Source organism: Phoca vitulina, unplaced genomic scaffold, assembly GCF_004348235.1.
Source record: "Phoca vitulina isolate PV1807 unplaced genomic scaffold, GSC_HSeal_1.0 scaffold31, whole genome shotgun sequence".
In the NCBI taxonomy this organism is placed as follows: Eukaryota; Metazoa; Chordata; class Mammalia; order Carnivora; family Phocidae; genus Phoca; species Phoca vitulina.
This window is the reverse complement of record NW_022589734.1, coordinates 7,391,430-7,415,762: the sequence shown is the minus strand read 5'-3', so window position 1 is coordinate 7,415,762 and position 24,333 is coordinate 7,391,430. Positions and strand designations below refer to the sequence as shown.

The 24,333-nt window shown below is 42.9% G+C and overlaps 1 protein-coding gene across 1 annotated transcript in view; it reads right to left on the bottom strand.

Annotated features, from left to right (window-relative positions):
- Nucleotides 1-24,333, bottom strand: part of LY86 (lymphocyte antigen 86) — a 57,739-nt gene that overhangs the window by 12,971 nt on the left and 20,435 nt on the right. Inside the window, exons 2-3 of the mRNA XM_032424962.1 lie at nucleotides 13,306-13,392; nucleotides 11,834-11,962 (exon numbers count right to left, since the gene is read on the bottom strand). Coding sequence (XP_032280853.1) covers nucleotides 11,834-11,962; nucleotides 13,306-13,392 — 216 coding nt within the window. The remainder of the gene's footprint in view (nucleotides 1-11,833; nucleotides 11,963-13,305; nucleotides 13,393-24,333) is intronic.

Below are 24,333 nucleotides of genomic sequence, written 5' to 3'. Positions count from 1 at the left end.
TCCCTCCAAGAGATACATAACTTCTGGCAGTGAGAAGGGAAAGAGAATTTAAATTTTTTCCCCTACCAACTTATTTCTGAATTTCAGTGGATAAATACTTAATGTAACTCTCAAAATATAACTCGTGAATTGGTGGGCTGATTGGATTTCCAGAAATGGATATGAAGAAGACAGTACTGGGGAGAAAGAGGAGAAATTGAATTGATCTCCAGAAACCTGGGGCAGACGCAGGAAAGAGCAGTGTGGTGGGAAATAATGAAATAGACATTGCAGAGGGTGGCCTTTCTCAAATTGGGGTTCTCCAGGGTCCATGCACATTGGAGCTCTCAGGATGTTTGTTAAAATGCAAATACCAGCAGCCCATGGGATCAGAGTTTTGGAGTGGTCCAGGGAGCTGGGAGTTGGCCTTCTTAATTGGCTTCGTAAATGATTATTACATTAAAGTGTGGGAGTTCTTGAGCCAGATTTTTGAAAATCTACAACAGGCTGGGAATTCATAAAGGAGCTTGTATTGTCTTAGAAAATTAAAAATGCTGGGGCGCCTGGGTGGCTCAGTCATTAAGCGTCTGCCTTCGGCTCAGGTCATGATCCCAGGGTCCTGGGATCGAGTCCCGCATCGGGCTCCCTGCTCGGCGGGAGGCCTGCTTCTCCCTCTCCCACTCCCCCTGCTTGTGTTCCTGCTCTCGCTATCTCTCTCTCTGTCAAATAAATAATAAAAAAAAAAAAGAAAATTAAAAATGCTTTGGTCCTAGGTCATCATTAGTTTAAATATGCTGGGTTCGACTAAACTGAAACTGTGACTGATGGCAAAGGACAGTTCAAACACATTATTGGCTCTTACAGATGGGCTTGAATTTGTTTATAGATAGAGAGAAATTTCTCAGGGTGTAGGATTCCTTAATAGGCAATATTGTTCCTTTTTTTTTTTTTTTTTTTTGTAGCAAGAAAAAGTCCTCTTTTGCTTGGTTGTTGCTGGTACCCTCTCCAGGGTGATCAATGTTCGTACTTCTATTTTTTGCGGTTTAAGAGTGAGAGTTTTCTGCTAGTGCATCACGAACCACTGTTTCTGTTGACTCTCTCCATCAGTTTGCAGCAGTGGTGGCTACCCAGCACATCCACAGCTGCTTGAAGGATGCAGACAAAGAATAAAACATGAAGAGAAGAAGGGCTGAAGGCTGAGGCGATGATGCTTCAAATGTCCAATGCCAGGAGAAACGCAAACGGCGGTCTGTCCGCAGAGGCACAAGGAGTCCACGGAGACTCTGCTGTGTCGGCCACCAGAGGGTACACAGCTTGGACTGGAGTCATGTTCCTGCTACCTCTGAGGAGAAAGGTCTTCAACTTCCGAGCCTTGAAAGCTCTGCTGGCCCTGAAGCCCTTGTTAAAATGCAGACTTCCGCTCTGAGATGGATGACTTCAGGGGCCCAGAGCCCTTGCTTGAGAAATCCTTAATCAGCTGCATGAAGTAGCTTCCATTTATCATGCATTGAGTGCTTACTCTGTGCCAGACTTTGTTCTAAGGGCTTTGCATGTATTACCCCATCTTATCCTTCTAACGCTCCCATGCGGTCACTCGTAATTTCCTTATTGTACACATGAAGAAAGTGATGCTTTTCAGAGAGATTGAGTAATTCGCTTGAAGTCACATAAACAGGTGGCAGTGATGGTCCAACTCTGGGCTGGTTTAGCTTCCAGCCCTTTGCTTATCCCTAACTAGGCTAGTGGTTCTCAAAGTGTGGTCCCTGGACCAGTGTCATCAACCTCACCTGGGGACTTGTAAGAAATGTAAATTTTAAGCCTCTCTAGATGTACTGAATTGAAGATTGGGGGTGGGTCCAACAATCTGTGGTTGACAAGTCCTCCAGATGATATGATGTATGTGCCAGTTTGAGAACCACTGGGCTGGGCCAAGCCTCCTGCTTTCCCAGGCAGCCCTGCAGTGTGATGAGGCAGGCCCCAGAAAATTCTTGGAGAATAATACTGGGGTTGGTAGCGTGCTCCTACAGCAACACAATGACAGTGGGGTTGGTAATGGCAGGAGAAACTGCAATTTCCCAGGTGGCTGAGGACCATCACCCCCCTCCATGGGTCTGTTGATTCATCCAAGGGAAGTTGGAACCAAGACACACGAGTTCCCATCTAAGCTCCTTTGTCATCCGGGGAAAGAGGACCAGAAGCTGGGATCAGGAGAGATCGAGAAGGAAGTTACAGGGACAGCAGAGCAGGAAGCCTGAAGCAAAGGAGCTTGCAGAAGGAGGTGGCCTAAAATGGCCCAGAAATCAAAGGTAAGCAAACAGGTGGGACAGAGACAGGGACAATCCAGAGAAGGCATATTTTAAAATTGAGTCCTCAGATAAAGCCGCTGGTTCTCCTTCTCTTAGAGCAGAAATCAATGACCGTATTCCTGGGGCTTGCATTCGTTAGTGTGTGTGCAGTGAATGTGAAACAGTTGAAAAGTGAGGCTCACGGTGGGGGTGCCTTGCTGTGGGCATGCTTTATAGAGATTGTCAGGACCGTCGGTGTAGATTAATGGTGGAAACTCTTCAAGGCGGCACTGGCCTGGAAGGTGTTTTTGCCCTGTCTTCTACTACAGCAGTGCAAGGCACAGGCATTTTGCAGAAAGCATCTGTGGGAATTCTTCCAAATCTAGCCAATTTCCAAATTTCCTCCATTTCACAGACCCATGAAAAAAAAGCATATAGAAACAGAGAGAGCTAGGGCAATAGAAATCTAGCTGATGAGATCTGAACTGCTCATCTAGATAGAACGGTTCAGACCGAATTCAGAATCATTATAGGCAGTGAGGTTGAGACGTTTCTGCAATTAATATAAATGATGTTCAGAGGATGGCCAGGTGCACTCGTTCAGCATCAACCAGGACAGATGACAGACACCTGAGCTAACAAAGGGGAGGGAGGACAGGTAGCCAACATGAGCATCCCCTATGCTTCTGCCTTTGTCTTATTTGTATATGTAAAATCAATGCATATTATAGCAGAATCCCTTAGCTGCTGTCAGAGATAATATCTGCCTTGTGGGAAATATCATGTCAGACTTTATATACAGTTCTCAGGGGACCTACTCTGCTGTATATTGAAATTCATCTAATTACAATGCATTCCCCACTCTGGACAAACACTTAAAGTAGGAACGTTCAGATTTACATAAAAGATAAACCAGGGAGCAATTATTTCCTTGACTAAAGGGTTCTCCAGCTTGTAAAAGGTGTCACTGTAATATTTATTTTAATTACAAGCTTTCCAGATGCAGTTAAAATTAAGTCGGCAGCTAATTTGTTTCTGTAGCTCACATATTGCCATGAAGTGTATCAGTATCCACTGGATGTATCTCCTAACAGATTTTGCTGCTTCTGCAAGGTGGTGAGCCTACCCAGAGTGAGACAGGTGCACCGTGCACTAGCAGTTCTTGTGAAGACTGTTGATTTCTGCACCTTCCTGGGATTCTGACATGACATCATCCCTGGGATTCTAATATTCTTGATATGACATCAAGTCGTCCCAGCTTTTCATTGTGCTTCAGCCATGTCAGTCATGGCTGCCAAGGTCTCAGGGAGAAGCCCTTGACCCATGGGTGTCCTACTTTAAAATCATATATACCTAGTGTACACACGCTTGCACGCACACACACGCACACATGCACACACGCACACGCGCACACAAATGCACACATGCACACACACACAGATGTACTTATTTAACTCTTTCAAGGCTTTATTTTAATTTCAGTTGGTTTTGGCAAGAGGTTGGGTGCAACTAATATCCACATGTTAATCCATGAAGCAATAAACAAATCATTTTTGAAAGCCAATTGTTACCTAGTGCTGTGAAAACAGGGCTCTTTGCCTGGGTTGAACTCATAGAGGTTTGGCCAGAATCAAGTCTGACGGCTGATGTGTCTTTGCCATCAAGAGTGAAATTCCTGTGTTCATTCTATTTACTTTAGGGTCTTAATCTAGGTTTTTGCCCAAACCTCCAGGTTCATTACAGTTGAGAATCTTGTTTCTACATAGCCCTACACTCCATATTCTGGACAGCCAAAACATGAGCCACTCTGTTCCTTTGAGTGCCCCCACCCCACTTTCCATTGGGGTGGAGTGTGTCCGGCAGGGGCTTCTTCCTACTTTCCAGATTGACACTACGGTTTCATGTTCAACACTAAGTCCTACAATCAGTTTTATGCTGTATTTTTAATTTCATCCTCATCTTCCTGAGACAGGATATTCTAGGACAGTTGCTGAACAAAGTGAACCCCAATTTGTCGAGAATGGATATCAAAGTATGTTGGCCTCATGATAAATCAGAAGGGAATGAAAGGGACTTCAGTGAACTCAACAGATTTCCAAGCCGGAGCTATGGGGTCTCGTTTGTGGTGGAAGCTAGTGTCAACAAATCCAAATTTTGGAAGAAGTTTCTATGTCAGATGATGGTGGGGTAGTCTTGTTGGGGCCACGGGGACAAACCACACCTCTGTGGAGAGATGTCACATTTCCAGGAAGGAAGTGGACATTTCCACTTCCACTCATTCTGGAAGGAAGTCAAGCCAGGAGCATAGAATGAGAATGTTAGAGGCTGGCCTAAGACCAAGATAAGAAAACAAAATAGAACAGAAAGACACAAGAAGAGACTTCCTCATTTACTCCTCATGAAATCCTGGGATCCTGAGTGGGTGGCAGAGTGTCAGTTTGGCTGCCCCCAGCTTCGGGTGAGCTGGTTTGAGTCAAAATCCTCACTAGGCTTGTTTCTGTGGGAGACCCTAGCCTGGGTACGTACAGCAGCTGCGGGTCCCTCAAGCTGCTCCGCCCCCTGCCTCAAGGTCCCTCAGGTGGGGGAGGAGGCAGAGAGACATATCATTGCTATGTGTATGGCTTTCTAACGTTCCAGGCATGTGACGCATGTTTTCTTTTTTAGTATTCACTATTACCCGAAAAAGAATTATGGCCACTCCCGTTTATAGATGAAGCAACTGAGAATGAGACAGGTCAAATGATCCTCCAGAAAGAAGGGCCTTCTGTCCCCAGCCCGTAAATGGCAGCTGTGGGAGGGGAGGAGACCATCCATTTCTGGCATTTTCAAACAGGGCTCTTTTTTCCCCTACCATCAGCTCTCACATCAGTCTTTACATTAAGTCCCCTTTCTTTGTCCCAAATCTGACTTGTTGGCACTGGCAAAACATAGTTTAAAGCAAAGTTGTTAACATTTTCCAGAGTAACCTAATCTGAATTTATCTTGAACCTTAGGTGCGTGCTCACCGTAGTGAAAGCCAGATAGTACCTGTGCTCAGTAATTCTGGCTAAGAGCCCTGAATTCTCATTTTCCTCATAGCTGTTGTTCTCAAGCCTTAGCATGAGCCTATGGTCTGTGGTCCAAATACCCCTAACGTTTCTTTTTCTGAGGCCGTGAGCTAAGAATGGTTTTTACATTTTTAAATGGATCAAAAAAATCAAAAGAAGAATAATATTTAACAACACAGAAAAATTACATGAAATTTACATTTCAGTGTCCGCAAATAAAGTTTTATTGGCACACAGCCATGTCCATTCATTTCTATATTGTTTGTAGCTACTTTTGTGTGCAGAGACCATATGAATATATGGCCTGCAAAGCTTAAAATATTTACTACCTTACCCTTTACAGAAAAAGTTTGCTGATCTGTGACCCAAAGGGCTTGTTAAAAGACAGAGTGCTAAGCTCCGACCCTAGAGTTTCTAATTTAATAAGTCTGGGTGGTGACCAAAAATATGCATTTCTGATAATTCCGTAGATGATGCTGATGTTGCTGGTCTAGGGAACACACTTTGGGAACCACTACCTTATATAATGGCTGGTTATGCCCAAAATGATTATTTGATTCCTATAATTTTGTTGTGCCTTTTAAATCCTTGTTTCCAATTCTAGTGGAGGGCTGAAATGAGTCATACTTCTCCAGCAGTATCTTCTTGATGTTCAAAGAGAATATGTAACAGATAGGTTTAGAGCAAGTTCCTGGAGCTCAGCTTCCTGGAGAGAAACTCAGTTCTACCACTTGCTGGCTTTGTGACCTTGGGTAAGTTTCTTAACCCCTTTGGAACTCAGTTTCTTCATCTGTTGATGCGAGGATACTAACAATAGTTTCTATCCTTCAGAAGGTTGGTGCAAGCAATAAATTAGTTAATATACATAACATACCTGTGAAGGTTCCTGGCACATATTATTAAATGCTGTAATAATACTAGTTGTTATTGAACCATCCCTACCTAATGGGCTAAGGTAGGACTCCTCAAACTTGGCAGAGTGTTGGAATCACCTGGTTTGGGTCGTACCTCTCAAGATGCTGATTTAACTGGTCTGGGGTGTGGGGTGTTGGGATCTTCAAAAGTGTAAAGGGAAATTTCAATGGAGCACAACCCAATAAAAATATGACAGCCGCATGTATAATTTTACATTCTTTTAGCAGCCATGTTTAAGAAGGTGAAATTAATTTTAATAATATGTCAACAATCATGTTTTATTGTTGATAAATAATAAATGGTATAGTACTTATATATTTAATTTAACAGAGTAAGTCTCAAATATTATAATTTCAACATGTAACCAATAGAACAATGATTGAGATCTTTCACGTCTTTTGTTTTCCTATTGAGTCTTCGAAGTCAAGCCTGAACTTTACATTTATAGCCCATCTCAATTTAGAGTGGCTACATTTCTGTGGCTGGATAGCCACATGTGGCCACCACAAAGAACAGTGTGGGTCTAACTAATGTACAGCCAAGATTGAGATCCACTGGAGTAAGGGCACAGTTGGCCATTGTGGACCTGCCCAAAGCTATGGAGCTTCTACTGACATTACTGCTCTCTCCTTAGGGGTAGTCATCAGGTGTGTTCATTAGGACATTCAATTAAATCCCAGTGTAGTCTTAAAAACTGATGTCAATTTGAGAGCATCAAGATCAAGTAAAGCAAATAAGTCTACATGACCCAATGCCACCAAAGGCAAGAAAGGCAGGAAGGGAACATTAACAGAGAACAAAGTAAAACAGTGACCTGCTTTGGTTCCTTCTCAATGAACCCACAGCTGGGTAAAGGGGAATGTGAGTATCCCAGAAAAAAATATGGAATGGATATTGAAAGATCTCTTGGCATTCTATGCCACAGGTTGACTCAGAACTTTCTAACTCCAAGTATTGTTGAATATTAAGTAGGTGATGATTCTTTTTGAAAAGAGGAAGAGGAATAAGAGAATTCATGCTATCTATTCTTTGAGAGGAGGGGGTGGGGGGGGTGGGTTAGCCTGATGATGGGTGTTAAGAACGGCGCGTATTGCAATGAGCACTGGGTGTTACACACAAACAATGAATCATGGAACACTACATCAAAAACTAATGAAGTACTGTATGGTGATGATATAACATAATAAAAAATAAGTTAAAAAAAGAAAAGAATAACCTTGTAAATTTATTATGAAAGCAAAAGAGATTTCCAAAAAGATGAGAACAAAGATCTGTAGTTCCACCACTTAGAGATAACCACGATTAGCACCTAAGTGTATACTATTTCAGAGCTCGACGGTGCATGCACTTAACACATTTTACTAAAAACAGTATCTAATAGTGAGTACTCTTTTATGCAAGCTTCTTTGTCATTCACAGAATTTTTGAGTATATTTTCAAGTAATTTAATAATTTCCTGCAACATCATTTAAGAGCACAGCACATCTAACCTGTGTTTGGCTGAACAATGATCTGCTTAATCAATCCCCTATAACTGGACATATAGGCTATTGCCCTCAAACTGCTAATCACACCATAATAGCTAATGCCAAAAGAACATCGCTTGGTCTTTCAATCCAATGAGCTCCTGCCTTAGAGCTAGCTGGGAAAGATGCAGAAGGAAAGGATACAACATTTTATCCATGCAGTCTCAGTAAGCCTGACCCATTTTGTAGTTTATCTGGCTTGGAGAACAACCAGCAGGGTGCAAGGTGCAGAGGAATGCATAGTGATGCCTTGGAAATGATAGCAAACAAATGATATCAAACACCTTCGTGTGCCACCTGCAGTAGACACCAAGCTTTCTCACTGCTCCGCTAAGGACCTGCAAACCCCAGAGGGACTCTGTTTCCTGCTTAATATGTCAACAGCAGCTTGTGCTTGGGTTTGAATTGGCTTCAGCTCTCCACTTTTTCCCTCTCCGGTCTTAGAAATTAATCACTTCTTTCAATAGAATCATTCCTGCAATAGGTTTGTGGGCGGGTTAAAGAAAAATGTAATAACCCAAGAAGCCTCTAAATTTAAGATGTTAGTTTTTCTGGCTTATATAATTTACATAATTATTTGTCCATGCATCATTTGTATATCAGTTTTGTGATTGCTTTATACGATATGAAATTTCCTGGCAATTCCCCGAGTGCTGGCTTCTCAGGCTGCCTATGCAGGTTTTAGCCCTGCAGCAATAAAGCAAATAAATAGCTATAGGGCTGCCCGGCATTCAGATAAGGAAAGCACCACCCTTCTGAGCTGCTGAACTGAATTGGCCATCTTAGTTTGGGGGAACAAAATCTCTTCTGTTTTATTAATTCTATTAAAACTATTCATAGGGAAAAAAACAGGTTTTATTAAACTCGGAGGACCAAGATAATTCACTGTTTGCTAGGATTTTATCTTTCTGGCATGTATAAGCATCATTAGATAGTCACTTTTAAGGTGAGCTGGTATATTGCATTCAATCTGTCATATAAAAATTCAATAAAACAACATTTATTGCATCTTTATTCTGTGCCAGGCTCTCTTTGCCAAGTCTCCAGTGACAGAGGGGAGCAAGAATATTCCTGCCTTCAAGGAGTTCACAGTTTAAGGAGGCAAACACTCACACACACACACAATAGGATGTGATTCTAGCTGAGATAAGTAGGAACGTGATGCTCCAGGAACATCCAGAGGGAGTGATTCATTTGGCTGAGTCTAGTCTGCTTCTCCAGTCCCATCAGATCTGTGTTTGAGAAGACTACCCTGCCAGCAGTAAGGAGGCAGGAAGATCAAGTGGGACCCCATTTCCATCATTCAGGAGGGAGCAAGGGAGACTTGATTCAGGAAATAGAAGGAAGTACAAATGAAGGTTGGCACAGTATTCGTTCTTTCTTACCAAGCTCGTAGCGCTTCCAAGTGTACTTGTTTCCACATTTGGGTTCAAGAACACTTATTTTGGGTAAAAATTGGAAAGATAAGCAAAAGACAGGTGATAAAACTGTAGACACTGGCTATAGAAGAGGTTAACTAGGGACCAACTCATGAAGAGTTCACCATGCCAAGGAACGATATGAATGTACCCAATCAATCAAAAATATTTCTAGTAAGTTCAGAGAGAAAAACTGACTCACCAGTCTATGGTATGTTAGCTAGGAAGAAAAATGTCCCTATTTGAAACAAAGTCAGATCACTGGCCAAAAAGAGTTCTTAAACGATGACTTTAAATAAACTCCTGGCCAGTCAGAATGGCTAAAATTAACAAGTCAGGAAATGACAGATGTTGGCGGGGATGCGGAGAAAGGGGAACCCTCCTACACTGTTGGTGGGAATGCAAGCTGGTGCAGCCACTCTGGAAAACAGTATGGAGGTTCTTCAAAAAGTTGAAAATAAAGCTACCATATGATCCAGCAATTGCACTACTGGGTATTTACCCCAAAGATACAAATGTAGGGATCCGAAGGGGTATGTGCACCCCGATGTTTATAGCAGCAATGTCCACAATAACCAAACTGTGGAAAGAGCCAAGATGTCCATCGACAGATGAATGGATAAAGAAGATGTGGTATATGTATACCATGGAATATTATGCAGCCATCAAAAGGAATGAGATCTTGCCATTTGCAACGACGTGGATGGAACTGGAGGGTATTATGCTGAGCGAAATAAGTCAGTCAGAGAAAGACATGTATCATCTAACCTCACTGATATGAGGAATTCTCAGGAAACAAACTGAGGGTTGCTGGAGTGGTGGGGGGTGGGATGGATGGGGTGGCTGGGTGATGGACATTGGGGAGGGTATGTGCTATGGTGAGTGCTGTGAATTGTGCAAGACTGTTGAATCACAGATCTGTACCTCTGAAACAAATAATACGTTATATGTTAAAAAAAAAAGAAGAAGATAGCAGGAAGGGAAGAATGAAGGGGGGAAATCGGAGGGGGAGACAAACCATGAGAGATGATGGACTCTGAGAAACAAACTGAGGGTTCTAGAGGGGAGGAGGGTGGGAGGATGGGTTAGCCTGGTGATGGGTATTAAAGAGGGCACGTTCTGCATGGAGCACTGGGTGTTATATGCAAATAATGAATCATGGAACACTACATCAAAAAAAAAAAAAATCAATTAAAAAAAAATAAACTCCTGGCCAAAAGGCACAGTTTCTTGTTTCTTCTTTGGTTGATCCATTCCTTAGCCAATAAGATTGTGGGTCCCGGAGCCAGCTCGCCTGGGTTTGAACCAGGGCTCCCTCACTAGCTCTGTGACTTGGCATTAGAGTGTTAATAGTACTAACTCATAAGGCTGGGGTAGAAAGTAAATGACTGACTGGATGTGAAGCTCTTAGAACAGTGCCCGGCACGAATGCTTACTGGTGCGGGTTCTTTCCATCTGCATGCGTGCTTGAGTGCTCAGTACTGAGTACTCTCCGTGTAGCAGGCACATTTGAAGTCCTGGGCATAAAGACCAAGATGCTCCTACCCCAACCTGAAGAAGCTCATCATCTACTGAGGATGACAAACGGGAATAAATGATTGTGCCAATATGGTTATGCACCCCACACTTTGGGGAACGAAGAAGAGGTTGAGGAGGGAGGGCTGAGCTGAGGCCTCAGCTTCAGGGAGCCTGCGCTTTCTTAAATTTCCTGTTTTCTTTTCCTGCACAAACTTTCTCTGTCTGCACCCATTAGTTATGTGAAGGGAACCCCAATTTCTTCTATATCCTTTGTTTAGAAAGCACAATTGGGTAATTACACTGGCTTCCTTGAATGAGGAAATAAATAAGTGGATGTTTCTGGTGTGTGGGGTTAGGGGTGCACTCCCCCTTGGCCCCTGGGACGGGGAAGAATGCCCTGGGAAGGGGGAGGAGAGTGACTTCTGGAAGGATAGTCACAGATCAGACCCATGTTTTAGTTAAATAAACAAAGGTATCTCAGGGCCTTGGTGAAGATGCTGGGAGAGGAGAAGACACAGAGGGAGGTGAGGACTGGCTGGAATGAGGTTCTTATGTTCCTTGGGGTATGTACAGCACGGGGGTAGGCAGCTAGTGAATTGAAAAAAGGAACAGATGATGTCATGGTTTTATGCTGTGTACTTTGAGTCTAGCTACCTAATGCCCCCATTAGTCAACGACTCAACTGGGCAAGACCACAATAAAACAGTGACATTTAGAAAGCTTCATTTTTTTTTTCTTTTTCTCAGAGTCCATTGCCATATTGAGGAGACCCTGTCACTAAAGAGATTGCTGAGGAGAAACCTGGAGATACTTCGCATCTCAGTGGATTTGGGGAAGCTGTTGGTTCTTCATGATGCCAGCCCTTTTTTTTTTTTTTTTTTTTTGCAAGGTGCCACCAGGAACAGTAACATTTTTCTATTTGTAAAGTGTCTCACATGCATGTTTCACTTGGTATTTATACTTAGTATATAAGGTAGGTCCTGTGAAATGAGCTTCATGGTTATTTTTATATGACACACGCTGATAAGCAAGGTTAAGCTTGTCCTAAGGTGAGGGGTGGAACCCCCAGGGCTCCAGCCTCAACTGGAAGCCATTGCTCATCCCTCTCTGGACCCTAGCAAGAGTCAGCAAGACAGACAGCTTACCCCCTTTCCTTCTTCCGCAGAAAGAAAACTTGGGTAGATCCTCTTCACAGACGGGATAGGAGTAATTCAAAATGGATGATCCTTTAGTGAAGAGAGCTATGTCAAGAAACAGCTCTTTGATGTCCTCTCCTAAAGGGAAAGAAAAGATCGGCTTTACTATTAGAGTGGGTTTAGTTTCGTATCAAAGCATTCAACATTTATAAAGCATGAGCCAAAAGGCCTTTTATTTCCAGAAGCCTGCCCTGTGGGAACAATTTTATTCCTTCCTTCGTTCCTTCGTTCCTTCGTTCCTTCGTTCCTTTGTTCCTTCCTTCCCTCCCTCTTCCCTCCCCCCTTCCTTCCTTCGTTCCTTCGTTCCTTCATTCCTTTTTTTTTTTTGTAAAACAGCACGTAAGCAATGCTACAGGGGATAATGGCCGGAGACCTAGGTATGAATATGCCCTTTTATGAACTTGATCTGTTTGGAGCAAGGTAGGCACACTGTTGTGCTTCTCTGCCCAGATGCTCTGGCCCCTCAAGGAGATGGCTGCAGGTCCGGCTTCTACAACTTTCCAGCTGCAGTATTTGCAGTATTACGTGCCTCTCCTGAGAGCGGTTGGATGGGGTCACCCCCCACCCCCGCAGTTGCTAGGTAGATATTGTATCATATTACACAGGAAGCTTTAGGGTGCTCTGCCTTTTTCTCCACTCCTCCTTTTATGTTCCCTCTACTCCTCTTTTTATTCCTCTTTGATTACTCAGCTGCTGCTATAGAATCCAGATATTGGGCAAGGTTCTGGAAATACGAAGATGCACGAGAGTTCTTGGTCGCCAGCAACGTTCCCTCCATTTCTCTGGAATGATTCCACACGCTAAGTTTATTAAGTCCTTCTGTTCTGGTTTTGATAAAACTGCTTTAGAAGGGAGATACTCTAGTAGCTATAGCAATATAATGACTAAGTGTAAAGTCATGTCCAAATAAAAATAAACAATCAACATCCTAGCTCATTAATTGGGGTGGAGGGAGAAGTATTACATATTTTTCCCTTTGTCAAAGGTTTAAGAACTTGCACCAGCTATTTGGGAAATGAAATAAATTAAATGATAAGCCATACTGCTGGTGGTAGACTTGTTTGTTGCTGAGATAACAAAGCAAAAGCTCTCTCTCACATAGACATCAATATTTAGGCTTGACGTATTATCTTCTTTTTGTTGTTGGATTTACGGATTCTGGGTGCTGATATCATCCAAATGAATGCTTCAAGTCTTTTCAGTACAAGAGCACAGCATTCAGTGGGAGTTCCACTGTATCTAGATGTTACCCAGAGAGAGAAGTAAAAATGAAGAAGGAAATAGGGTTGTCCAGAGAGTGGTGGGGACAGTAGCTTAGCCAGCCACTTAGCCAGCTACTGTAGTTAATGGAAGTAATTGCGGTGTGTGGGCCAGGAAGAGATTGTGCGATGTTTTATTTCATGTCAATATTCTTTACTTACTCAGAATGATTCCAAATCTAATGTTGAGATTTGACTTTAAATGTTTAGAACACTGGTCAACAGAAAAGCCAAAATCTTGTAATGGATCTGCCAAGAAGAACACAACAGATTAGGTGTGAGTACATTGTATGCTCTGCAAAGTTCCATTAAAAATTCACACCAAGGATATCATTTCTTTTCCTACATGAATCACTAAAATTGATTCAAAAACATATTGTCCAGCACTTTGTTTTTGCATAAACTCCTGATGCCATCAATAATCCTTCCAAGTCTCTCCATAGTTAATGTTGATCAATGCCATGTTCCAATGGCAGGCTCTCAATCTGAAATGAGCACAGGGTCTTGATGGGTGGGTTATACCCTTACTTAACATTTTTATCATTGCTTGAATTCTTGTGGTTCCTGAACTTTTGGCCTTAAAATTGCTCACTGATTATTTGAAACATTTCATAAAGCATTTATTACATAATTAAAAAGAGAGAAATATATGAAGATTTTCAAAGTTAGGACTTGCCTTTATAATTTTGTCCCTTCCCACCTCAGTCAATGTAATAATTTTTTTCCCAAACAGTCCATTATATGCAAGGTATTGTGCTAGATATGATAGGGACTGCAAAGATAATGTCTTTTACACATACCTTCTGCTCACTCAGAAAGCTCCAGAGGCTCATCTATCCCTCAGAATAAAGTCAGGAAATGTCCTACTGGCCCCACCTTCCATACTCCACATCATGAATCCATCCTCCATTTTTTGAGGTCAGGTAATCACCCAGCAAATTCACACCACGGTTACTTGCTCACTCGCTTTCTTTAATCTGTAATGGTCTTACCCTTTTGGCTGTGGTCTAAGTGAGGTCTTGGTCATTCTCATCTTTTTTTATGAGGGTTTCCCTGATCATCCCCCAAACGTTTTTTGGCTTCTCTGAATTCTTAAAATAGTTTTGTCTGAAATATTTTTTCAAAGTGTATGAACATGTATTACTTTGTACTCTGCTCTTCGACTCATCCTACAACACTTAACCTAAAACACGAAACTCCCGAAAGACAGGAGTTGGGTTTTTGTTTTGTTTGTTTTGGTTTGGTTTCTATTTCCTTTTCCTTTATGTTTCCCACTGGGTCTTAGAGCGAACTGATTTTTTTTTTTTAAATTTTTTTATTGTTATGTTAATCCCCATACATTACATCATTCGTTTTAGATATAGTGTTCCATGATTCATTGTTTGTGCATAACACCCAGTGCTCCATGCAGAACGTGCCCTCCTCAATACCCATCACCAGGCTAACCCATCCTCCCAACCCCCTCCCCTCTAGAACCCTCAGTTTGTTTTTCAGAGTCCATTGTCATAGAGAGAACTGATTTTAACTGAGTTGTCCTCATCACTGAGCTGTGCACTTTATAAGAGCTTTCTGTTTAATCCTCCAGACTCCCCAGTGCATAGCGCAGAGCCCCTCAGTCAGACACATGGAAAGCACCCCATATGCGTAGGTAACGAGAGGATGTACGGACCATGTGTCCCTCAGCTCCAAATCCAGCCTTCTGAGGTCCACTGTGTAGAGATGGGGCTCTCCGTAATCACATTTCTCCTTTGCCATCTGCCAGCAGAGGTGAGAGAGGGAGACTGAGGCTGAGCAGGGGAAGGAATCTGCTCCTTCTTCCATACTTGCTGGTCCTTGAGAGTGTCACCTGGAGATGGCCTGGCACCCTGGTAGTGGCAATTGGTTCCAGTGTCCAGCTCTCTTCTGCACCTTCTCGGAATCAGTGGAGGCTCAGCTGCGTGGGCTCCTAAGCTTCTGTTAGGACAGTTTCTGCTGCAGACAGTCCCCATCCCCAGCAATCTGTGCCTCAGCTCCACAGGGCCCTTCTTTGAAGCCTCCGGGTTGTGATAACTCCAGCCTCTGCCCTCTGTTCTCCCAACCCTCAGGGTGCTCGCTGCTGACCATTGACATGGTCTGTATTTTCCCCAGGGGACCCAGACTCTTAGGACAAATGACAATCTTGAGAGATAGCTATGATTTTCCTCCTTTCACAGATGGAAAATATAGACTCAGAGAGGTTATATTAACTTATCCGGGTCCCAGAGCTATAAGGTGGTAGAGTCAAGATTCGAACCCAGACTTAAACAACAAACAAAAAATGACAGCCCAGGATTGTGCACAAGTATTCACCAAGTAGAGCCTCAAAGCTGTATGTTAATGATTTAATTTGTAAGATGGCCTGGAATATTTTGTGCATGGGCATATGGCATGTGATAATTCTGTTTCATAACTGGTTTTAATTTCAGCTTAGCTATGAGCTCACATTTGTCAATGATGGTGTTCCAGACACTTTTATCATCCACATTGCTGACCTGGAAGATATGTAATTGTCTGTGGTATCTGCCATGGGAATGATCACTAGGCTATTTTGCCTTTCAAATCTAATCTAAGGTGCAGTTTTGTTTGATCAAACCCTCTTGGATCTGGCCATTCATTTTCCTGGGGAAAGGCCATTTTCTCTTATGCTCATTTTCCTTCTTCATAAGCACCTTTGTGCTGTCCCACGCTTCTCTCAGCTTGGGAAATGGGAGCAGGAGGTATGGAGACAATTGTCCCTGCTACATATTTGGCACTCAGTATTGAAAAAGAGAGGCCAACTGACAGACATTCAGGAAAGTGCATCCACAGAACTGTGAATCAATTCAAACTGCTGTCAAAGGAAAGATCCTAGAGCTACATACGTATCCCTTAGCTGATTAGCAGTTACAGAATTGCACTGTATGTTTATCGATATTTTAAAAGTACAGATAGAAAGAATAAACTAAGGGCAGGAGAAGGAAGTAAAACATCTTGGTACTGGAAAAATACTGTTAGGAAAATAATCTTAATAGGGAACAAAGTCACAGAGAAAGCAGTAGGTTGCTTCTCTCTGAGGATGTGTATGTATATAAAAACATTAAGGCAGTTTGTTTCAAAAGTGCTTAGGGGCTTGGTGATCTTTCCCAGCAGTTGTATGTTATGTTTGTTCTATATTTGAGATCTAATTTTATATCTGAGACAGACTATGCAGTTTGCAGTTGTCTTGGGGGAAGTGACATCAGTTCTTCCTGTCCCCCAGGACGCATGTCCTTCCCTGTGTTAATATGTATTTTCACTCAGGCTCCATATTGCCTTGTATTTTCCTTATACCTTTGCCATTCCTCTACTAGAGATGCTGTAAGGCAGGCTCCCAGCCTCAGGGCTTAGCACACTGTCTGAATATTATGCTAAGTTCCAAGTGCTTGTTTGCTGAATAAAAAAGGTTATATACGTAGTAAACTTGTAGAGAATTCTAAGGCAGGTTTTCTCAACCTTGGCACTATTGACATTTTGGATCAGATAATCCTTTTTTTGTGGGGGTTGTAGGATGTTAGCAGCATTTTCGGCCTCTACCCTACAGATACCAGCAGGCTCCCCAACGCCCCCAATCCAGTTGTGACAACCAAAGATGTCTCCAGACATTCAAACTGCTGTCAAAGGAAAGATCCTAGAGCTACATACGTATCCCTTAGCTGATTAGCAGTTACAGAATTGCACTGTACGTTTATCGATATTTTAAAAGTACAGATAGAAAGAATAAACTAAGGGCAGGAGAAGGAAGTAAAACATCTTGGTACTGGAAAAATACTGTTAGGAAAATAATCTTAATAGGGAACAAAGTCACAGAGAAAGCAGTAGGTTGCTTCTCTCTGAGGATGTGTATGTATATAAAAACATATGTGTTTTGTCCCTGGAGGACAAAACCTGCCTCTGGTGGAGAACCACTGCTTTTAAGAACTGTCTTCTCAATCACCAGACAAGTGCCTCAGACTCATGTACCAAAATAAAAGATGGTGGGTTGCATTTTTTAAGTAGTCCTTCTTATGTAATATGAGAGCTGCGGGGGGGGGGTGGGTGAGAGGGGGTACTCCCTTGGACACTTGCCTCAAGTAATTTTTAATACATATAAATTGGATTATCTGAACTTGGATCTTCTGAAGGAATGAAATTGGAAAGTTAATGAGAGCTGGTGTTCCTGGGCTGGGAGGGCAAAGATAAATGTTTCCTCTAGACACTTCATTGTAGAACAGCAAATGAGCTGAGAAAAGAGGCTAAAGCTTCATCGTGCCATATACAATCTTTTCATCTTGAGTACTCTTTCCCTAGCCTCTGTGTGATGCCCCGCTTCTGTCAGTTCTGTCGACATCCATGGCTTCTGACCAAGGGAGGATGGTGGTTGCAGTGAGTGAGCCCAGCATGTTCTCAAACTGCCCCCACTGTTCCTTGCCTCTGGGACACTTGTATGTGGAAGGCAGGCTCCTCTGAACAGCTGAGAGCAAATCGTGGTAAGGGTGAGGAAGAGGATCCGGGTGTGTATCTGCCTTGCATATTAAGGGCAGTGACAGTCCAATGCATCTTGGGGCTATTTTCCTCCTCATTCATAAGGTAGAAGAGATTAGATAAACAGGTGGGCTAAGTGTGGGCAGGGTCTTAACAAATCTCAGCTCCAGAACAATTTTTGTGCCTTAAGCTCTGTTGGTGGGCTGTGCTCTCCTAGTCTGGACTGGAGCTGGGCAGTTGTCCAGGAAAGGACAAGCTTGCCTTGGTAGTTTCTAGCCGGTTCTGGGCCTCAACTGGAACCGGGGAATAGAACACAGAACCCAACAGCACAGGCTCTGGATATGCAATTCCTCACTGGAAGGTGGTGGAGGCATAAGCATGATGGGTCTGGGGGAGGTGGTACCCTCTGCTGGGTTCCCTGCTGGTGTGTTCTCCGGCGTGGGTTGCTGTCCTGGAGTCTATGGGCGTCACCTGACAGGAACATGCTGCCTGTTTGCTGGGTGGTTTGAGGGGCCAACTCTCATGCTACTATTTTTCATATATCATGAGTCTGCTAGAAGGTTTTTTTTTTTTTACCTTATATTTTGAATAATTACATTCTCATAGAAAGTTTAGAAAGATACAGAGAGATTTCACTTAACCTTCACTCTGCTTTCCCCCATTGTAACATCTTACATATAATATAGTACAGTATCAAAACCAAGACACTGACATTGGTCCGATGAACAGGGCTTATTCAGATTGTACCAGGTTTTATATACATTTATGTTGTGTGTGTGTGTGCGCACATGTGTGTATGCACGCAGGTGCACGTGCATGCTTTTACAGTTTGATTGCTTAAGCTTTACAAACTGTTGCCACCCTGAAACAGAGCTGACACTCCTCCAGCCCCACCTCCACTAGCCTTCCCACATCTCTGCCAGGTCCATCCTTAGGCTTGTCCATGTTCTTCCTGCTGCGGGAAGGCAATGTCTCTCTCTCTTTCTCTACCTCTCTTCCTCTCTCTCCCTTGTGTGACTGCGGGTGGGTGTGGGCTGACAAGTTGGAAATCTGCAGGGCAGGTCAGCATGCTAGAAACTCAGGCTGCATTTCTAAGGTGCAGTCTTGCAACTGAGTTGCTTCTTCTGGAAACTTCAGTATTTTCTCTGAAGGCCTTCAACTGACTGGAGGAGTCCCATCCACATTATGGAGGATAACCAGCTTTAATCAAAGTTTATTGATTGTGAATGTTAATCACATCCATGTAATGCCTTCACAGAAACATCTTGATCAAACAGATGGGCACCAGAGCCTAGCCAAGTTGATGCATAGAATTCATCATCACAGGGTGCATTTTGTGCTGTATTGCTAGAACCCTCAATAACCCTTCCAACTGTGTGTTCACAATCCTTCTTGCTCTTATATGGTCCATAGTTAACTTGGGAATCAAATGTCTCTGAGTGGTTCCATATGTTTCTGGGATGGATATACTGAGCCCCCTACCAGTGGCAGGCACGATGCTGAGTGCTTGGGATATAGAGATTTGAAGAAGCCATCTGAGTTTTCAGGAGTATAAGAATAGGGATGTCCTGGTCCATGGAATCACAAAGAGTGAGCCTGTAACTGTGCTTGGGAGTCATTGATGATTGTAGAGGGAGAGGGTGACATGATCTGATCTGTGCTTTTCTTACCTGCAATAATTTCTCTCCCTTCTGTCCAAACCCTGACCCCTTTGAGAGATGTTACCTCATTCCACCAGCTTCTTTCTCTTTATTCCTATGAATTTATGATCTATGCTGATTATTTAGCATGTAACATGGACTACATTGTGTAGTTACTCAATGCTTTATATCATAATGCCTTGCCTTCTCAACCAGTGTCAGATCCTCGAGGCCAGGACCTCGTTATTATATGTTATTATATCATATTCTGTTCTCTTATAGTTTGATGACTCCTCCTCCTCTCATCATATCTAACACCCACCTCCAATGGCAGATGCTAACTCAGTGTTTGCTGGATAAATGGCTCTGACTTTTATTCTCTACTTTCTGAAAACATGTTCACTTCTGTCTGCAGCATAAAAATCAGTTTGGCCAATTTCCAGTAAATGTCTTCAGAGAGGTTTAGACCTCACATAGGAAAACTTTGATTGCCTTTTCTTCTGGTCTTCTGCACCTTCACAATCCAGCTCAACCAAGCCCTCCCCAGGATTCCAACTGGGGTTCCCTCATTTGTCCTTCCCCTGGTCTCTCATAGCACCCTGTGTATAGCTCTATCATTGTGAGTGTGGTAATGATCACTAGTTTGCATCCTTAGAATGCACCAGGGTACGAGCTGTGAGTGGTCAGGAACTATGCTGTGTTTATGCATCATCAGATAACCAGCATCCAGTCTAGTGGGCAAGGCCCAGCATGTCAAACTGTTGGATATGTAGATGGAAATGAGAGAAAGTCAGATAGTTTGATGATCCAGAAGGGTAGTTGAGCTTTCACTTCCAGCTTTGGTGGGGGCCAGCAATTACTGGGAAAGTCTGAGTTGTGAGGACTGATATCAATCTCTCTCTCCCTATACCCAGAAGGCTCTCTTGGAAGGTGCTAGTGCATTAACTTTATCATCACAATAATGGGAATTTTGCTGTGGCACTTAGGATGGAGTTTCTGAGTGTGGTTGAAAATCTAGGCCTAGGCCAAATAGTAGCAGATACTCCTCTGTCATCTTTGAATCCCCCCTCGCAAACCCAAAATAACAAACAGACCTTGCTTTTGACTTCTTCCCTTAATTTGGATGATTACTGATTCTGCAAGTTTGTATTCCGTTTACTCTACAGGCCCACTTGTACATGGATCTGGAAGTTCCCTTTCTTGCATGGCCATATTTTGACTGGGGTGTTTTAATTTGCTTGTGTGATTCACAGGACAACTTTCAAGGGTCACTGCAGATCCCTAAGAAGAGGATGGTGTGTCAGGCTCCATGTGTAAGTGAGATGCCTTTGCTGGAAATTCATTACCATGGCAACAAAAAATTAACTCTCCTCCTTTCTGTCCTTGGTGCCACTAGTGCATTTCTTGTACCCCTTCCCTCAGACCCCTTTCCTGCCTTTGAAGATAAGGAAGTGACTTACAACGTGCTAAATGTATTCTAGCTATGTTGCTCTGTTATTTTCTGATCTCCCCTCGTTTCTGCCTTTCAAATCTTGTCGCTATAGGACAGCACAGGGAGGCCCCCTGATGGGACAGTATTTCAAATAACAGCAGCTCCACCCTGTTCCACTGTCTTTGGTGGTATTTCCTTGGGAACTGACCCGCCTGCCAAAGTCAGGTCTATGACTTTGTTCTTGTTTTATCTTGGGTATGCAGATGGCGGATTCAAACTGCTTACATATGGTTCTTGATATTAAACACAACAAAAATGGAAGGAACACCATCACCTTGGAATGCCACCTGTTTGTAATATAAGAGGCCAAGAACTACAACACTCTTCAGCTGCCTGGTAACATTGATGAATGTGTTCTTGAGTGTGAGGATATGTTTGTGCTGCTAAATTCACAATTCAGATCCCTTACTTGTGTGCTTCTAACCGGGAAACACACGGAATCCATGGGAATTCATTATTGACAAAAAAAGGGCTGTGAACCTGAGCTGCCCCCTTGACATCTGAATCACACTCCCCTGGAATGACCTGAGATCGGCTTCCATCAGATTAAGAGGTGATGGTTTTCGACTCAAAATAGAAACATTAGAGACTGTAAAGAGATAAATGGTAATGAAGATGAGCTTCGATCCAAAAGACCTGGACAAATGTCTCACAAAAAATAACGACCCATTTGAGGCTGTTGTGCTTGAACTTTTGCATCTTAAAGAGTAGATTGACAATGAACTCTAAATGCACAGATTTATTCTGTGTTATCCATGGTTCCACTTAGCGCAGAATCTTAACGTGAGGCTGAGAGGAACTTGAACTTGTCTCCTCGCTGGCAGAAAGTGTATTTTAGTGGCTCAAGGATGGGAATTCCTACTTAGCTTCTCATTCATCTTACTGCATACCTGACATACGGCTGGAAGAGCACCTGACCTTGGGGACACAAAGCAAATCAGAAGATGCTTCTGCTCTCATTTGGATGATAACACTTCCAGCATCTAATTATAATACTACAGGACCAAATACACTCAATAAAAGATACATGTATACTCTAAACCTCTTATTTTACAGTCAATGTATAGTCATCATTTTGTGGTCTTCTGTGTGCAAGGCACACACTCCATACTACTTGACCCAATCCCTCTTCATTTAAAACTCAGTCTTACTGATAGTGTTGCCATTCATTCTTTCAATAGTATTTATTAACTGTTTAATATGTGCTGGACACTGCTAGTGTCTGTGGGACCAGGGTGAGGCAGGAACCTTTTGACCAGGCCAGTCTACCCAGAGCCCTACTGTTGATTGACTAGTGACCAAATTACCAGGGCTTCCCCAAGTCTAGAAGCATCCAAGGAACTTGCCTGTTCTGTTTGGTATAGATAATTATTTAATTTTCTGTTCCTAATCTGGAGTCAACCCATATGGGATAGAAAACTGGAGAAAAGTTAGATTGTTCTTGTTTCTTTTGTTTTTAATGGAAAATTAGACCTCAGAACACATGTCTCTACTATATTTCAAGGGTGAGGATTTGCATTTCACTAGCAGATAAACTTTTTCCCTGGGAAGGAGCCCGGGGAAGCCTTACACTCCTTGGCTTAGGAATGTCAGGAACCGTGACAGTGTTTGGTGACACCGAGACACAACAAGGATGCACCTGTCATATTTCATTTCTGCATTTCCTGCAAATCTGTCTGTTTTCTGACAGGGGACAAGAACCGGGCCATGATGTACAGGTGGTTTACCTGATTATGTGTGGCTATGAAGATGAACTCTGGGACTGTTCTTTAAATGCTGGGCACGCTGAAAAGGAATTCTCTCCTGCTTCTGGAAGCCATGAACTAGGTATGGTTTAAAAGAAAAAGCTAAGGCATTTGTCCTCAGCATCTGGGATTATGGAATATGAAGCATAAGTGAGTAGGGGCTGGTAAACTGGCTGAGATCTAACATCTGACATCAACCCTGTCTTTGCTCATTTATAGAACTGGATTTGAAGCCAAAGGATCAGGTGGTTCTAAGACATATATGAATCATTGACTCTGTCCCCTGTCTTGTGGGTGACCAGGACATTGGGTATTAATATCCCCATTTTGTGATTGAAGAGGTTGAGATCTAGGGCAGTGAAATGACTGATTCCAGTCTCCAGACTCAGCCTGCTGTGGTTCTGCCCTCATACTGCCAAATGTAAGAGACAAACAGCAAGGGAGGTCGACTGACTAAGAGAAGGAAACAGAGCTTTGGACAGAGGCAAAATGAGTTCAAACGCACACACCAAGACCCTGTTCCTCTTATGTCTCAGGCTGATCACAAGGAGGGACAAGGAGGCAGAACTAGCTCCCCAGTTTTGCTAGGCTTGCTGGCTAGGCTCGCTTGCAAGGATTGTTTGCTAGGATTGCGTACATAGCTGACTTATTCTGCAAAACGGCAGGCATTTCTCAACCTAAAGGACACTGGTAAAAGCACAGATGAAAAAGCAAGGGCGTTAGAGGGTTTTTGTAAGAATTAAGAAAAATAATTCATGAAACATCGAGGCCCGTGGTACCCACATTGTAGATATTCAATCATTGGGCAAAAAAAGGGTAGATTCTGTTAGGAGAGCAATGTTGACTCTACTTCTTGTGGTCGTAGAAAACGAAACCAACTACTTCTTTTTAAAATTTTCTTTATCCCCCCCTTCATTTTTCCCTTCCTTCTCCTAACATAACATAATACAATAAAAGTAAAAATAAAATTTTCTTTTTCACGTTAAGAGCACTTTAGGTTTAATATAATTTAGTAAAGTTCAATAGATATTTCTGAAATAAAACCTGGATGTCAGCTAGGGCCTCTCAGCCCTTGAGATATAAATAGGATCTCATTGAACCCGGTTAGTGGTTGGGGATGTTCTTCAGTACTGACTCTCAAACGTGGCCATACACTGGAATCCCCTGGGGAGCGCTGTAAAAATAGTGATGCCTGGGTCTTGTCCTAGACATTCTGGATACTGCCTGGGCATCACGATTCTTATATACTTCTATTGTCCAGCCTTGTTTGAAAACCACTGTCATAAGCCACACCAGGTTGTGTGCTCATTCCCTGAGCTTAGGATCACATGGGTGGGCTTCTAGATCTACTATGTATCACTCCAGGCTGAAAGTTTAACCCCTTCATGGATTTCCTAAGAAATGTCCTCATAAACCTTTTCACAAATTTTATAGATTTTATGAAGATTGCTGGGGGGAAGAGGGGAAGGGTTCACTATATTGCTGGCTCCCTCCCTCCCTGTCTTCATCTCTCTTCTTTCTCTGGAGAAACAACAAAATATTTCCCATTGTCTCGGTGCTGAGGGCTTGGGAGGACCCCAGGCACCTCAGGGCCTCAGCAGCTACCCCAGTGACTTGTAAAGGAATTCTTTCAAGAAAGGCAGGGCTCTGCTTAGTTAGAATTCTTGGAACAGCCCCTAAGAGATTTTTTTTCTATTTTATTTCAGGAACATCGACTCAATGCTGAACACTAACCCAGGCATGGAAAGGTTTGAGATGGGGGCTCAGGGACCAAGAGGATAGAGCTAAACAAGGTAGACACTGAGGGCTGTTGGGG